General features: G+C 48.7%; 1 protein-coding gene across 4 annotated transcripts; it reads left to right on the top strand.

The window, feature by feature from the left end:
- The first annotated feature begins 4,633 nt into the window (after window positions 1–4,633).
- Window positions 4,634–15,062, top strand: CXXC1 (CXXC finger protein 1). 4 transcript variants are annotated; one of them, XM_089895193.1, is made up of 17 exons: window positions 4,634–4,769; window positions 5,555–5,673; window positions 5,775–5,875; window positions 6,192–6,427; window positions 6,518–6,694; window positions 7,107–7,133; window positions 7,210–7,455; window positions 7,623–7,730; window positions 7,863–8,047; window positions 8,336–8,543; window positions 8,626–8,736; window positions 8,864–8,913; window positions 9,015–9,111; window positions 9,387–9,539; window positions 9,621–11,467; window positions 12,784–12,908; window positions 13,637–15,062. In XM_089895193.1, the coding sequence occupies exons 1-15, from the start codon at window positions 4,767–4,769 to the stop codon at window positions 9,765–9,767; spliced, it is 1,968 nt and encodes a 655-aa protein (XP_089751319.1). In that variant the 5' UTR covers window positions 4,634–4,766; the 3' UTR covers window positions 9,768–11,467; window positions 12,784–12,908; window positions 13,637–15,062. The 4 variants fall into 4 exon arrangements, with proteins under 4 accessions (XP_089751319.1, XP_089751322.1, XP_089751321.1 ...); XM_089895196.1 differs by lacking the exon at window positions 7,107–7,133; XM_089895195.1 differs by lacking the exon at window positions 12,784–12,908 and having other exon boundaries at window positions 14,082–15,062.
- The last annotated feature ends 1,716 nt before the right edge of the window (window positions 15,063–16,778 follow it).

Genomic DNA, 16,778 nt, shown 5'->3' with positions numbered 1-16,778 from the left:
GAAATGAAGTCTTGAAGTCAACTGCAACTGAGAAGGTGGATGAAAAATGGTCTTTTGGCTATTTCTGTTAAGGCTGCTTGTCTCCCTTGGTTTGGGGGAATGCAGGGCATTCTACCAAGACTCATTTACACTGCAGTTAAGCTTTGCTTACTTGGCCTGTATGGAGATGTATAAGGTAAACAGGGTGCCGTGGTATAGCTATTCCTCCAAGAGACTTCAAATCTTAAACCAATCTTGCATTCCTGGGATCATTCACGGCATAAATACAGTTGCTCATGGTGTGTTATCATTTTTAAAAATTGCTGGATTCAATTTTCTTATATTTTGTTAATGACTTTTTCATCTATGTAGTAAAGAATTTAACCTTGGCCAAAGAGAGGTCTGCCCTTTGCCCTCCTTGGCTTAAGGTGGTAATATCTAACTAAGCCTGTCAATGCTGTTCCTCACAGGAGTCTCTTTGTTTGCCTGATCTTTAGTCACTCGACAGTCAAAGTGATTTAGGGTTGTGGCTGGCCATAAGTCTAACAGTGTGATTTAGGGTGAGGACTTTGGGTCACATGGTATCAGCTTGACCTCCTGAGGGGCTAAAAACTGAGATCAGGCACACGGGCAGTCAACAGTGCCTATGTAATGGAACCCCAATAAAGATTCTGGACACCAAGGCTCAGGTGAGCTTCCCTGGTAGACAGTTCTCCATGCATATTGTCATACATCGTCCCTGGAAGCAGCTAACCCTGTCCATGATTCCTCATGGAGAGGATAACTGGAAGCTCTGCATTTGGAGCCCTCCTGGACTCTGTCCTATGACTGATTTTAATCTGTATCTTCTTCCTGTGGTAACAGTGGATATAACAACTTTCAGTGAGTTCTGTAAGTCCTTCTAGCAAATTAGTTGGGGACCCCCAGACTTGCAATTGGTGTCAGAAGTAAGCATGGTCTTGGAGGCCCTTAAACTCTGCCATGATGTGAGAAGTAAAGATGGTCTCTTGGAGACTGTTCCTCAAATTTTGCAGCATCTATATTCATGGGGTATATTGGTCTATCATTTTCTTTTCTTGTAACGTCTTTGTCTAGTTTGGTATTAGGGAAATGACTCCTAAAAGGAATTGGGGAGTATTCCTTCCTCCTCTATTTTCTGAACGACTTTATTTAGGATTGCTATAGTTTTCCTCCTTAAATATTTGACAGAATTTACTAGTGAAGTAATCTGGACTTGGAGTTTTCTTTGTGGGATGGTTTTTAATCAGAAACTCAAATAATTTTGTATCTATATGGCTACTCAACGTTCCTATTTCCTCATGTGTTATTTTGGTAAATTGTCTTACTAAAGACAAGGAATTTGTCCATTTTATCTAAGCAGTCAAATATATTACATTAAGTCAGTATAAATGTGTGAATTCTCTAGTCAATATCTGTAGGATCTGTACTGATGGCTCTTTTGCATTCATGATTTGGGTAATTTATGTTTTGTCACTGTTTTTTCTTAATTAAATAAATCATATTTAATTTAATAAATTATATTTCAAAAATATAGTAATTGACTATAAATTTAGTTAACTCAGTGTAATTAATTACATAATAAAATTTTAGTTTAATGAATTAAGGTGAATTTGAATATTTAAATATGTAAAATTAAATTGAATGAACTAAATTAAACCATATGAAATAAAATGTAATATATTAAATTAAACCAAAATTAAATTGAAATTAAAAAATACACAAGACATTGAATTTAATACATTAAATTAATATTAAATTGTTTTAAACCAAATTAAATTTAATAAATCCAAATTCAATTACATTAAATTAAATTTAATTTGAGTAATTAAATTTCAGTTAAACTTGAACTATATTGCCTTAAACTTATTTTCCTACATCAAACTGTAATAAAATTAAAATTGAATTATATAAAATTCATTAATTGATGGTAATAAAATAAATTTATCTAAGTACCTTACCAACACATATTCAACTATACTAAAGTTAATTTAATACATTAAATGAAAAACTAAATTAAAAATTAAATTATATTAATTAAAATAAGTTACAATCCAATTAAGATTAATTCTACATTAATAAATAAAAATGAGGCAAGTCTTATGCTGGATCTGAAGGTCTCTGTTTAGCGGGTTAAAAACCCCTTTGGGGAGGAGGTCACAGAACCCATGTTGTAGCCTCTGTGTCTTGGTGTCTGTGACAGTGTGGAAGAGACCATGAGTAAAAATGTTTAGGAAAGGTGAAAAAAAAATCAAGTCTAAACCACGAATAGCAAAAAAGTTGCTACTATGTCCAGAGCCAAGAAAGCCAGAAAAACTCTCAGCCAAGGGTGAAAATTTTCATTTTCCCCAGACCCTTTTCCTCAACCTGAGAGAAAGTCATTTTGACTTTGAACGTGGACATGTGGACATTTATAATGACCACAACTTCCGTATCCAGTGTGTGTGTGGAGGGGGGCAGGTGTACTGACGTTTTGTACCCCACTTGATTTTCATGGTTGCCCAGGTTAGAGCATTACCCTGAAGAGATGTCTAGCTCTCTGATCTGTACAGATTTTTGATTATACATAATTTTTTTAAAAATTTAAAAAATTAACTTTATAGGAGAGAATACTAAATACATATGAAACAAGAGAACCAAACGGGACATCACCAGGAATTGAGGAAATCTATGCTCCGGTAGTGGTGGGTGTCAGCTAGGCAGCAGTAGGGATGAGATGGGGTTAAACCAAAGTGTGCTTTGTTTTGCAGAAACTAGCCATTAATTTGCAGAAAGCTGCAGACACCAGATGGTCCAAAAAGGTTACAGTGCATTCCAGTAAACAAGATACCACAGTGAGAACAAGTAACCAAGCACCTACTTACTTGCAGTTTTGGGCAACCTAGAGTAACCTTTGCCTCATTATCATGATCATGCCTTCCCCAGGCTTAAAACTCCCCAGGGACACGGTGATTTTTTTTTTTTTTTTTTTTTTTGCCACACCGCGTGGCATGTGGGATCCTATTTCCCCCACCAGGGATCGAACCCATGGCCCCTGCATTTGAAGCACAGAGTTTTACCAGCAGGCAAGTCCCTTTTTTTTTTTTTTTGACACAGTGCTTTGAGAGCTATCTCCCTGTCTCCTTACTTGTCGCTAGTAATAAACAAGTAATAAATGCTTCTGCTTTAATTGAAAGTTCTTGGTGTGTTCATTGGCTAAGCACCCCAAGTGACAGACCCATTGTGTGTGGTCAGAGGAAGACTTGGTGAAGCTGGTGGTCCCTGATTTCAAAGTCTACTTTGGTCCAACCATTCTCACCAGAGATGGTCAGGTCACCATCATTTATGGCCATCGATTGTTGCTCTGGACTAATTCTGATGGATGAATGCTGCTGTAGAGGCCCAGAGGCTGAATCATCTTGCGAGGCCTGGCTAAGGAACTGCTGGGAGGAGTGTGACAGCTGGAAAGAGTGGTGGAAGGTAGCAACACAGATATCAATAAACAATCTATATTAAAGAATATAAGAGAGTTTTATTTGCTCCAAGATGAGGACTGGCCCAGGAGTGCAGCCTCCATCCACCGAAGAAGAAAACACTCCAGAGAAGCATCGTTTTCAGCAATTTTTTTTTTTTTTTTTTTTGGCGGTACGCGGGCCTCTCCCGTTGCGGAGCACAGGCTCTGGACGCGCAGGCCCAGCGGCCTTGGCTCATGGGCCCAGCAGCTCCGCTGCATGTGGGATCCTCCCGGACCGAGACACGAACCCGCGTCCCCTGCATCGGCAGGCGGACTCTCAACCACTGCACCACCAGGGAAGCCCATTTCAGCAGTTTTATACCATGTCAGAACAAAGAACACATATCAGACATGACAGAGGTACATTCCTTCAAGGTTTCAACAGAGATGTATAGTTACAAATTATCAGATACACAGTGAGTGAGCATGACCTTGGCATCTGGGACGGGAACTTTATCTTCCAAGGAATACTAGCATCGGTGTCATAGGAAGGGAAGCATTTATCCCTATTGTCAGAGTGGGCATGCTTTACTGTAATGGTTAAAACAAATGTACAACATATATTTGACAGACCGTAAATCAGGCTGTTCCAGTTTACATAAAGTTCAGGCCACATCAGGTATAAGCCTGACTGGCTTCCCCAGCCCCCAATATACAAAGATTTCTTCAATCAGAGGTAATGTGGGAGGCATATGACAAAGGGACTGCTTTCCTTCCCAGCGTAAGGCACACAGTATGCCGGCGCCGATTAGTACATGCAGAAGGGAAAAATGATTTTACGGTGATATGAGAGCGACTTAATCCAGGTAGTGTTCCTAAAGCGGGCCCCTTTCCCTGTGAACATCTAGGCAGTACCAGCTGCTGGCGCCGGAATCGACCGCCAAGATGGCGGCGCCCTCTCGGAAGCCGATTAGCACGCTGCCATGTGTTGCTAGTGAACGTACGGACTACGCCATCTTACGGAATCAGACTCCAAGATGGAGGCGTCCAGAAATACAGGCGTGGCCATGTTTCCTGAGAATGTATGGACTCGCCGCCGTACGGTCTCAGTAGTCAAGATGGCGGCGCCTGAGAGACTTTCGGAGCTCTAGGCGGGCGACCGACTTGTTTGTCGCGGAGCCGACGCACTGGGCCTGCGCAGTAGTGCCTGGGAGGTGCGACCAAAACCGGAAGTGCTGGTGGGCGCTTTTGCAACGGCCGGGGACGACGCTGAGGGTCTGTGTAGGTTCGCGGGTCGCTGGCGGGGTTCGTGAAGGGGTGCGCTGTGAGCAGAGAGATGGTAAGTACGAGGTCCCACGAGGGAGTCGGCGGTAGAGGTCAGTGGGGCTGGAAATGGTGGTGTCCATCGGCAGACGCATGGGGGTTTGTGGTGAACCATAACGGGAGTCAGTGGGCAGAATGGGGCGGGGGACTGTTTTGAGCCTTAGAATGATGGGGGTCTGCTGGTCAGATTTTTTTACTCGTGTGTGAACCGTCTGAGAGTTATGTGATGAGCCATTATGCGGGTCCGTAATGGAAGTTTAGTGGTAGTTTCGTGGGGGTCCGAATGGGGGGTTCTTTGTGCGGAGTGATGAGGGCTTTGCGAAGTGTTGTGCTGGGCAGTCTGGAGTGAGCCGTGATGAGTCTGTATCGGGGGCTCTAGGGGGGCGGGGTTGTCTGTGAGGTTAGTAACGGAGGATCTGAGGGGAACCGTGCTGTCTTGAGACCCGGTGATGGGGGTCTGTGAGATGCCATGACGAGGGCAAAATGTGGTGAGTGATGCGGTGTCTGTAACGGGCAGCAGCTGGCTCAGTGGGTGAATAGAGTGATGGGGTGTCAGTGGGGTAAGCGGTTGGAAGTTCAGAGGCAGAGTGATGGGGGTTTATAAGCAGGCTAAGGGGGTGTCAGCGGTGAGTGAGTGGGGGTGGTCTGTGGGGACTCTGGTGGAGAGATTTATGAGGAGCCATGGTGGGAAGTCTATTGGCAGACTGTTGAGGTCTGTGGTGAGCCGTGATGGAGCTGTACTGGAGGGATGAGGCATCATGATGGGGGTTCTCTAAGGAGCCATGTTGGGGGCTCCCACAGGAGGCGGATGCTTCAGACCCAGAGCCTCCAGATGCCGGGGAGGACAGCAAGTCAGAGAACGGGGAAAACGCGCCCATATACTGCATCTGCCGCAAACCAGACATCAACTGCTTCATGATGTGAGCCGCGGAGCGGTGGGCGGGATGGACACCTGGCCGGGTGGGGAGAGGCCGATGGGTCTGGCCCCTCACATCTCCCTCACTCGCCCCATGCTCCGCAGCGGCTGTGACAACTGCAATGAGTGGTTTCATGGGGACTGCATCAGGATCACTGAGAAGATGGCCAAGGCCATCCGGGAGTGGTACTGCCGGGAGTGCCGAGGTGAGGGGCCGGAGTGGACAGGGCAGGCAGCTGGGGCCGCCAGGGAGGAGAAGGAGAAGCCTTAATGGGAGGGTGGTTCACGGGGAGTAGTGATCTGTGTCTGTGGGCAGAGTGATTGTTGGTCAGTGCTCAGCCGGAATGGAGGCTCCATCGTGAGCTGTGATAGAAAGCTCCACCGGAAGGGACAGCTCTGCCCTCGAGTAGGGAGACAGAACAGGAGGGTGGGACCGAAGAGGAGAGAAGAGGAAGAAAGAGTTCTGGTGCCATCCGCATCCCCCGGTGCCAACCCACGCTGGCTCCACCCTCTACCCCGCAGAGAAGGACCCCAAGCTGGAGATCCGCTATCGGCACAAGAAGTCACGGGAGCGGGACAGCACTGAGCGAGACGGCAGTGAGCCCCGGGATGAGGGTGGAGGGCGCAAGAGACCTGCCCCGGATCTGGACCTGCAGCGCCGGGCGGGGTCAGGGACAGGGGTTGGGGCCATGCTTGCTCGGGGCTCTGCTTCGCCCCACAAAGCCTCTCCACAGCCCCTGGTGGCCACACCCAGCCAGGTGAGTGGCCGCGACGGCTGGGTTAGGGGAGGTGATCCCATCTCAGGCCCTGCTCGGTTCCTGAGCTGTGTTGCGGGCGCCTCTTGCTAGCATCACCAGCAGCAGCAGCAGATCAAACGGTCAGCCCGTATGTGTGGGGAGTGTGAGGCCTGCCGGCGCACCGAGGACTGTGGCCACTGTGACTTCTGCCGAGACATGAAGAAGTTTGGGGGCCCCAACAAGATCCGGCAGAAGTGCCGGCTGCGTCAGTGCCAGCTTCGGGCCCGGGTGAGCATGGGCAGAGCTGGGCAGGGTCAGGTGGGGGGCCAGGATGTCTGGGAAGAGCTGATTGAGGCTAGGATGGGTGGGCCGGGTGAAGTGGGGCCTAATCGCATACGGACAGGTGGGGAGGGACCTGGCTGGTTCAGACGAGTGGGTCGTGACCAGGTGTGCTGGGCTAGCAGGGGAGTCCGCAACCCCAGATGCACAGGGTAGGGCCAGGCGTTCCTAGGTGGTCAGACGTGTCAGCGCAGCTGGGGCAGGGCCGAGCATGTCCTGGCGATGGGGGGCGGGGGGCGCTGGTGTGTCTAGGGAGGCGAGGTGGGGCTAGTTGGTCGAGTTGGGCACTTGTGGGAAGGGCTAGGGCAGGGCCCCCTCCATCCACCTGGGGCTGACCTGGGCCTTCCTCCTGCCGGCACAGGAATCGTACAAGTACTTCCCTTCCTCGGTGAGTCCAGCCCCCCAGGGCGGGCGGGGCCTGCGGGCAGGGCGGTCAGGGCCAGTCCTGAGATTCTGCCCTGCAGCTCTCGCCGGTGATGCCCTCAGAGTCCCTGCCAAGGCCTCGCCGGCCACTGCCCACCCAGCAGCAGCCACAGCCATCGCAGAAGCTGGGGCGCATCCGCGAGGACGAGGGGGCAGTGGCAGCAGCAGCAGTCAAGGAGCTGCCTGAGGCTACGGCTACACCCGAGCCACTCTCGGACGAGGACCTCCCACTGGACCCTGACCTGTACCAGGACTTCTGTGCAGGGGCCTTTGATGACCATGGCCTGGTGAGTAGACAGAGCGTCCCATGTGGAAGGGTAGTGGTTACAGAAGCAGAGAGTATCCATGATGAGGAGAGAGGAGGCAGAGAGTATGGAATACTGACGTGGGGACCGAGCAGGTGGTAGGGAAGTCACGAGTGGAGCAGGCGAATCAGCGTGTGCCTCACTTGCAGCCCTGGATGAGTGACACGGAGGAGTCCCCGTTCCTGGACCCTGCGCTGCGGAAGAGGGCAGTGAAAGTGAAGCACGTGAAGCGTCGGGAGAAGAAGTCTGAGAAGAAGGTGACCGAGAGGGTGCAGTGGGTGTGGGGAGGGAGGGCGAAGGTCAGGGGCTGAAGGGCTGGGGTGCAGGGGGAAACAGGGGTGCGGGGCTGACTTCAGCTGCGCCCTGCCCTGGCCCATCTTGTCCCACAGAAGGAAGAAAGATACAAGCGGCATCGGCAGAAGCAGAAGCACAAGGACAAATGGAAACACCCGGAGCGCACTGACGCCAAGGACCCTGCGTCGCTGCCGCAGTGCCTGGGCCCTGGCTGTGTGCGCGCTGCCCAGCCCGGCTCCAAGTATTGCTCAGACGACTGCGGCATGAAGCTGGCAGCCAAGTGAGTCGTTGCTGGAGGGTTCAGGGGAGTCAGGGAGTACAGGGTGGGGCATGGCCAGAGCCCCCTGTGTGTCTGCCAGTCAGTCACCATGCAGTCACCCAGCACCCACCGGGCCATCCACCTGCTCCCGCATCTGTCTGTCTGTCCGCCCAGCCATCTGCCCTTCAGTCACCTGGTTCCTTACCTTTCACCACTGAGTCACCCATCTGCTCTGCGCCCTTGGATCACACTGCTCACCTTGCTGCCTTGCCTCCTTCTCTGCTCACCCAATTCACTGCCTCCCTGCAGCCGCATCTACGAGATCCTCCCCCAGCGCATCCAGCAGTGGCAGCAGAGCCCCTGCATTGCTGAGGAGCACGGCAAGAAGCTGCTCGAACGCATCCGCCGGGAGCAGCAGAGCGCCCGCACCCGCCTTCAGGAAATGGAGCGCCGATTCCACGAGCTCGAGGCCATTATCCTGCGGGCCAAACAGCAGGCTGTGCGCGAGGACGAGGAGGTGAGCAGGCACGGGTGCAGCAGCGGCGCAGGGCCCAGTACCTGCTCCCGCCTGGCCTCATCGTCTCCTCCACCCCGTGCAGAGCAATGAGGGTGACAGCGATGACACGGACCTGCAGATCTTCTGTGTCTCCTGTGGGCACCCCATCAACCCACGTGTTGCCTTGCGCCACATGGAGCGCTGTTATGCCAAGGTCAGGGTGTCGGCCTGAGGGGGTGGACGGTGTGGGGACATCCCTGGGTCCCTGGGGGCGGGGGTGCTGTCTCGCGAGGGCATGCGGCGTACATCCACAGTCCCTCCGTTTGTGCTCACCCCTCCAGTACGAAAGCCAGACGTCCTTTGGGTCCATGTACCCGACCCGCATCGAGGGGTGAGTGTGGGCACTGCGGGGGTTAGCGGGGCCGGGTCTGGGCGCCACCCTCCGCTTCCTCTGCTACCTTCTCTGCTACCTTCTCTGCTCCACACCCCCAGGGCCACACGACTCTTCTGCGACGTCTACAATCCTCAGAGCAAGACATACTGCAAGCGGCTCCAGGTGCTGTGCCCCGAGCACTCACGGGACCCCAAAGTAAGCTTTTCCCTCAGCTTTCCCCATTCTGTCCCCCTCCCTTCCCCCCGGGCCACACTTCTCCCTTCCTCCCTCTCCCGCTTCCCTTCTTCCTGCCGGCCCACTTCCACAGCCCCCACTTGCCCTGCCTCCTCGCCCTCCGTGCCTCTCCTTTCCCTGTTGCATCCCTTCCTACTCCCCCCACCTCGCCTTTCCTTCCCACCCCCCGGCCCCCACTCCTGTCCTCCTCCCGGCCTCGCCGCTCCGCACTCACGCCCACCCCGGTCTCCCCGCAGGTGCCAGCTGACGAGGTATGTGGGTGCCCCCTTGTACGTGACGTCTTTGAGCTCACGGGTGAGTTCTGCCGCCTGCCCAAGCGCCAGTGCAACCGCCACTACTGTTGGGAGAAGCTGCGGCGTGCCGAGGTGGACCTGGAGCGCGTGCGCGTGGTAGGTCTCGGCGGCGGATGCGGGGGGAGGGGGGGTGGCTCGGGGATCCCCTTGTCACGGCTCCCCCTGCTCCCCCGGCAGTGGTACAAGCTAGACGAGCTGTTTGAGCAAGAGCGCAACGTCCGCACCGCTATGACCAACCGGGCGGGCTTACTGGCCCTGATGCTGCACCAAACCATCCAGCACGACCCGCTCACGACCGACCTGCGCTCCAGCGCCGACCGCTGAGCCCCAGCGGTCCAGACGCCCTCCCGCCCTGCGGCACGGGCGGGAGTGGCCCCGGAGCCCCCATTTGTCTGGTTTGCCATTCATGTTCCTCCCACGGTCCCTGAGTTTCTGCCTGTGCCCGTGCACCGTTTGACCGCCTGTTTGCCCTTACCACAGGGTCTCAGAACTTTCTCACGTCCTTGTCTGTTCTTCTGCCTCTCTGTTCTCTGTGCCTGGGAGGGCTTGCGGAGTCTCCGTACCTTTGCCTCCCCCACTCTGGTTTTGTTAATAAAATTTTGATGAACCAAGAAAGCTAACTATGGACGGTCTCCAAATTTTTTTTCCATTGCAACTGCTTTCCTGCGCCCCTAGAGTAGAGTGGCATACCTGTACTCTGGAGAGGCTGCAGTACAGGTGTAGGCTGCACGTATCCAGTCGGTGCCCACTCTGTGCTCTGCAGGCTCCGCTTTGGTCTGTGGGGATATGAGGTGCTGAGGGAGAGTCCAGGGACCTATACTGTCAGCCTGTCCTCTCATTGTGAGACAGTGGGTATACAGTCAGTGCTCAGTCCGTGTATGGCTGATTCATCATTCCTGTGTGAGCAGGAATTTTCTTATTTACTCTTATTGATGGTCTCCAGACCAGAGTTGTATGAAATGACGGACACAAGGCCCTTCTCTTTCCCCAGAAACCCCTCTCTCGGGACGAGTGTACAGCAGGAGCCCACTGGGTTTCTGTCGGGCGCACCAGCCTGTCCTCTCATTGTCAGGTGCAGTGAGCCACACAACACTACCTTTCCAGCATGGACCCGCCCTCACGGGCCTCCTGTTTGCCTGCAGAGCAGCACCAGCCCTCCCCTAGTGGAAGAAGCTCTGGCCATTGCCAGGCATGACATGTCCCTAGGCGCTCTAGTGACTCCAGCCGGGAAGAGAGAACGGGACACAATAGCCCTGGGGGAGATCTTATGTTTTAAGGCAGGATAAGAAAATTTAAGCATAACATACTCCCTACCCGTATTGGGCCCTCCCCAGTGGGCAATGTGCATCTGCATTATACATTAACCAGACGTCCTCTGGAATAGCTGAGGACATGGAAAGGAGACATGACCCATGAGGCCCCCCCCACCAACAAACTGGGGGCTGGCGAATAAGCCAGAACTACAAACAGTCCTGATTGCTTTGAGCCCCGCCCCCCCCCCCCCCGGCAAACCGGGGGCATGTGAATAAGCCAGAGCTGTGAACAGTCCTGAATGCTTTGAGCCCCCCCGCGGCAAACCGGGGGCCTGCGAAGAAGCACTGAGTGCTTTGGGCACTGATCCATGACATGTCCTCAGTCTAATCAGAGTGGTGGGAACGCAAGGAAATGTCCTTGTGCTACTTCAGTATAATCAAAACAATGGTGGGAACTTTGTGCTGCTTTTGCGCTCAAGGACGAAGAACGGCAGGTTCTCAAGAAAGCCAATTATTGTTTGTATAATTAATAAAAACATAGGTTGCTGCTTTGGCACTTCTGAAATGTTAAAAAAAACAAGTCTTAAAGTGTAAACCTAGATAATGCTTTAATAAAAGCTACCACAACAGGACAGACGGCGCTGTTTTGCCTGAGCGAGCGGCAGCCCTCTACTGCTGTGCTTCGGCACAATTCATCTCGTGTGATGAGCTTACTTTCGGCCCTGTCCTAAGATAAACTACAACATTTGGCGCCCGAACAGGGACCTGAAGGTAAGTAATCGCGTGATCGCGGGACCGAAGGGGAAATTGGTCCGCTCAGAGTAAGCAAAACCTTCGGCAACAGTAGAGTAACTGTAAGGGGGAATTCCCATTCAGTAGAATTTCAATACATTAAACTCCTAAAACAGTTATTATGGAGTTCAGGAGTGAAAGTGAAACCAGAATCTTTTGATGAATTGTTTGCGCTGGTACGTAAACATTGTTACTGGTTTCAATCTACTGGTCATAACCAGTTAAATTTAAAAGTTTGAAAACAGGTTATGCGAGCCTTAAGTAGAGCTCATCAGCATGGAGACCCTGTATCTGTCCGTGTTTGGTCTCTTTGTAAATTAATTTCCCTTGCCCTGGAACCATTACAATCTGAGACGGAAAATGAAAATGGGGCGCATCCTCAGCGTCCGAATTCTGCTCCCGATCATTCTGCTGCTTTTCGTACTCTGTTTCATGAGTCTCCTATAGAGGACCTTCCTCCGCCTCCTCCTCCCCTTGTGTCTAAGACAGGAGAGGATTTTTCAGATTCCAGTGATGAAGGGGCTTTTTCTGACGATGATAAAGGTTAGGAGCAGGCTAACAAACAAAATGAGATGCCACTTTCTCAACAGAATGAGATTTCTGATATACTTTCAAAGTTAAAAAAATTTGATGGTTAAATTGGAAAAAAATAAAAATAATGCTAGCACTCCCTCATATCAGGAGCCATGTCCTACTATTCCTTCGACTCCTCCTTTAGAATTAGCAGCTTATCCTGTTGGAGCCTCTCGTCAGTTTCACTTTCCTCTAAAACCTAAATTTAATAGACTATTGTTGGAAGAAGAGATGAATACGGAAGAAAAGCAATATTCTGAATCATTTTTTGCTTTCCCTATTGTTAGACAAGCTATGCCTGCTAATGATCAATTTCCGAATGGATATATGAACGTTAAATATAACCCTCATAATGTAAAAATTTTAAAAATGCTAAAAGAAGCCATTAATGCATATGGGATGCATTCTAATTATGTTCAAGGTCTTTTGTTTAGGTATGCTTCCAAAAACATATTAATTCCTCAGGATTAAAAGGCGCTTGCCAAGACTACTACTTGGTGGAAAGAAGAAGGCACCTCCACTGACCTGGGGGCAAATAAAAAAGTTTGCAGACACTGCCAAAAATCTTGTCATTTCACAGGGTAAACCCCTCACTAGCACCAATCTTTTTGTAGCCATGTTGGCAATGTTGTCTGCAAAAGTAATAAACATATCAACCAATGAGGTAAATTGTACTAACCATACTTATTGGACTTATATTCCTAACCCTCCTCTTAATATAGGGGTTACCTAGTGGGATGCCCCAATTCTTGTATATGTAAATGAGTCTGGATGGTTGCCTGGTCCTTTTGATGATAGAGGCCCTTTGAAACCGGAAGAAGAAGGAAGGATAATAGAAAATTACACGGTGGGTGTTAATGGACCTCCTATTTGTATGGGAAAGGGAGATCATTGCCTTAAAATGAATTATCAGACGTGGTTAAGTGTTGTCAAAAATAAAAGCAGATATCATGGGTTATATCTTTTGAGTGCTTATAGTTTTGAAAGTTCTAATTCCACTCTTAATGAGAATGTTTCCGCACCTTATTTGCCTCCATGCCAGGTGCCTCTTGTGGATCGATTATCGGATTGGGTCCATTGGACTCGATGCCGAGGAGATATGGCTCGGGTTCTTGTTAATACTTCTTGGGGAAGCGTCATTGATTGGAGCCCTTTTGGCTCCACCCAAGGAAAAAGCGGTCTGAAAAATTTATACTGGCATAGAAAGGATAACACTATTTATAGCAATACTATTAATGATACCATAGTATGGCATGCAGGAGGGTTTTCTCCTCCTGGTCCTCATTTAAATGGATATCCTATCCAAAAGGATTTGTGGAAGCTTATGACAGCTTTGAAAAAGATTAATGCCTGGGTAGGACATATGGTTAACAAATCTGGAAATCATAGTTTGACTTTTCATAAAAATGTTACTCGATATACTCGTAGTTGTGTGAAATTACCTTATATATTGTTAAAGGGACCAGCTGTATGGAATGAGACTCAAGGTATTATAATATGTAAAAATTGCTCTCTGTATACCTGCATTAACTCTAGTATATCTTTTTTTTTTTTTTTTTTTTTTGCGGTATGCAGGCCTCTCACTGTTGTGGCCTCTCCCGTTGCGGAGCAACAGGCTCCGGATGCGCAGGCTCAGCGGCCATGGCTCACGGGCCCAGCCGCTCCGCGGCATGTGGGATCCTCCCGGACCGGGGCGCGAACCCGTGTCCCCTGCATCGGCAGGCGGACTCTCAATCACTGTGCCACCAGGGAAGCCCTCTAGTATATCTTTTAACATATCTACTGAAAGTTTGTGTATCTTACGAGCTCGGACAGGTCTTTGGCTTCCTGTCAATCTTGGAAGGAAATGGCAAAAATCTCTTCCTATGACTGTTTTACAATATTTAACTGATACATTAAAAAAAAGTTAAAGATTTGTAGAAATGCTGATTGCAGCTGTCATGGGTATTATAGCCATAACAGCTTCTACTTACAGGATTGCTAATGCTCATTATAATAATAATCATATGTTTAATTATAGTCCGACGACGATTGAAAGTCACCCGCCGTACAACATCGCAACAAGCTGCCGTGTTCTCCTTGATGCTGCAAAAATTACAAAACAAAAAGGCGGAAAGGTAGTGGAATAACTGAGGACATGGAAAGGAGACATGACCCATGAGCCCCCCCCTCCCAACAAACTGGGGGCTGACGAATAAGCCAGAACTACGAACAGTCCTGATTGCTTTGAGCCCCCCCGCGGCAAACCGGGGGCCTGCGAAGAAGCACTGAGTGCTTTGGGCACTGATCCATGACATGTCCTCAGTCTAATCAGAGTGGTGGGAACGCAAGGAAATGTCCTTGTGCTACTTCAGTATAATCAAAACAATGGTGGGAACTTTGTGCTGCTTTTGCGCTCAAGGACGAAGAACGGCAGGTTCTCAAGAAAGCCAATTATTGTTTGTATAATTAATAAAAACATAGGTTGCTGCTTTGGCACTTCTGAAATGTTAAAAAAAACAAGTCTTAAAGTGTAAACCTAGATAATGCTTTAATAAAAGCTACCACAACAGGACAGACGGCGCTGTTTTGCCTGAGCGAGCGGCAGCCCTCTACTGCTGTGCTTCGGCACAATTCATCTCGTGTGATGAGCTTACTTTCGGCCCTGTCCTAAGATAAACTACAACACTCCTCAAAGGCAGGAATGTCTGCTCAACCATAAAGATCAATTTTTTCCTTCTCGATGCCAGCAATGTAACTCCTTAGACGATAACATTCTTAATTCTTTCCTAATTTTGTAAGGGGTCATGGTGACCTGGTGCTGCTTCCTATGTGCAGATCTGGACTATGTATCTTTGGTGAATTTTATGTAAGATGTCAGTGTGTCATTTTGATGTACGACCCTTTGTCTCAAAAATGTATATAACTTATAACAGGCGGAATAGTCCTCAGAGTTTTCTGAACAACTTCTGTGGTTCTAATCCTCAGGTTGGCTCGAATAAAATTCTCTATTTCTCCTTTAGATTGACTGTTGATTAATTTTTCATCAACATAGGTCTTATTCTGTTCAGTACCTCTAGTTGAAGTGGGTATTGTTGAATATTAGGCAGAGGCTTGGAGTTGTCAACAGTCATTTAAATAGGAGTGGCTGACACAGAGGTATATAGTGACAGGGAAACATTTTATAGGCTATACATGTTATCAATCATATTGACTTGTTGCACAAACACTGTACGTGTACTTTTAGCAGTAGAATTTAAGCAAGCAGTGATACACGCCATGCGTAGCTTGATAGCTAGGAAAAGGATAATAATACATACAGTGAAAATAATAATCATCTCTAAAACAGAGCAAAAAAAATTACCTAATCCTGAGGAGAGCCAACTAAACAGATCGTTAAAAGGGTCTTTTTTTTTCTTTTAATGTCATAACCATTTTGCCTCTTAAAAATTTTATCTAGGAGCATCTCTACTTCTGCACAGGTATTGATATAAGTGCAACAAGTAGTGTGAGCAATAGCACAACTCCTTGTTTAGCTAGTAGAAAATCAAAGGTAGGGAATTCCCTGGCGGTCCAGTAGTCAGGACTTCATGCTTCCACTGCAGGGGACACGGGTTTGATCCCCAGTCAGGGAACTAAGATCCTGCAAGCGGTGAGGCCAAACAAACAAAAAAAAGATTAGAAAAAAGAAAAGAATATCGAAGGTAACTATTATCCAATACTACTTAGGTTAAGGAATTGAGGGATGTCTCTTGTGCTGCAATGCTTTTTGTAGTCTCTTCGGCTATTTGACCAACGGGTGGCTGATAGATTTCTGACCGTATCTCTCTTTACATATACTCCTTCACTAGGAATCAAGATTCTCAAAAGACTTTGCTACCAGGTATCTTAATAACATTGATCTCTTCTGTAATGGAGAGAGAAAGGAGTTTTATCTGTCTCTTTTATATAGACAATGGGATAGCATAACACCCCAATAAGCATAAACCTTCTGCCTGTCAGCTCTTAAGATATTCATGTGCCCAGTTTTGGGAAGATGGGTCAATTCCAATGCCGTATATGAAGACAAAACCTGAGGATGCAAGTGATCCCAAAGTTGCAAGTCCAACAATCGGTTAAATGGCCCCCAGTAGCTATACTCTGTGACAACTTTACTAAAGAATTTCCTTTCCATCCTAAACACTGGGTCAAAAGTATAGCCAGAAGAGAAACAATAACTCTCAATGTTGACAGAGAGACAGACAGTAGGTAAACAGTACAACTGAACCAGTAGGATGGGTCTTAAAGAGCTGGTCTGGACTCTTGGGTTAGCTGTCTGCTACTGTTGTCGATTTCTTCTCATCCCAGCTTGGTGAAGCTTGTCTTAGTTGAAGTCAGGTGTCAGAAACAGGGGTCACGGTCCATTTAGGAGCAGAAGCCTTTTTAAAAAATGAGAGATAGGAACCTAGGAGTTTACTCCTTTGAGCTTTGCAGCACAGGGGTTAGTACTAATACCTGATATGGCCCTTTTCAACGCAGCTGCAAAGCATCTTGTATTTATGCCTTTTCCAATGGACAAAATCTCCAGGTTGCAGTCCATGATCCATAAGGTCTTCATCTCCTGGGAGCTCACGGTGAAAGGAATGTTGCCAGCTTTTCATTTTCTTTAAGTGCCTTAACGAGTCCCTGACGATAATGCAACATATCACACCCTTATGCAATGTTGGTTCATACATGCCTTCATCTGGGCACATAGGTC

Source organism: Delphinapterus leucas, chromosome 14, assembly GCF_059928025.1.
Source record: "Delphinapterus leucas isolate spDelLeu-1000000601 "Yukka" chromosome 14, BTC_Dleu_Yukka2, whole genome shotgun sequence".
Lineage (NCBI taxonomy): Eukaryota > Metazoa > Chordata > Mammalia > Artiodactyla > Monodontidae > Delphinapterus > Delphinapterus leucas.
The sequence above is the reverse complement of the archived record's forward strand: the minus strand, read 5'-3'. Positions and strand labels throughout refer to the sequence as shown.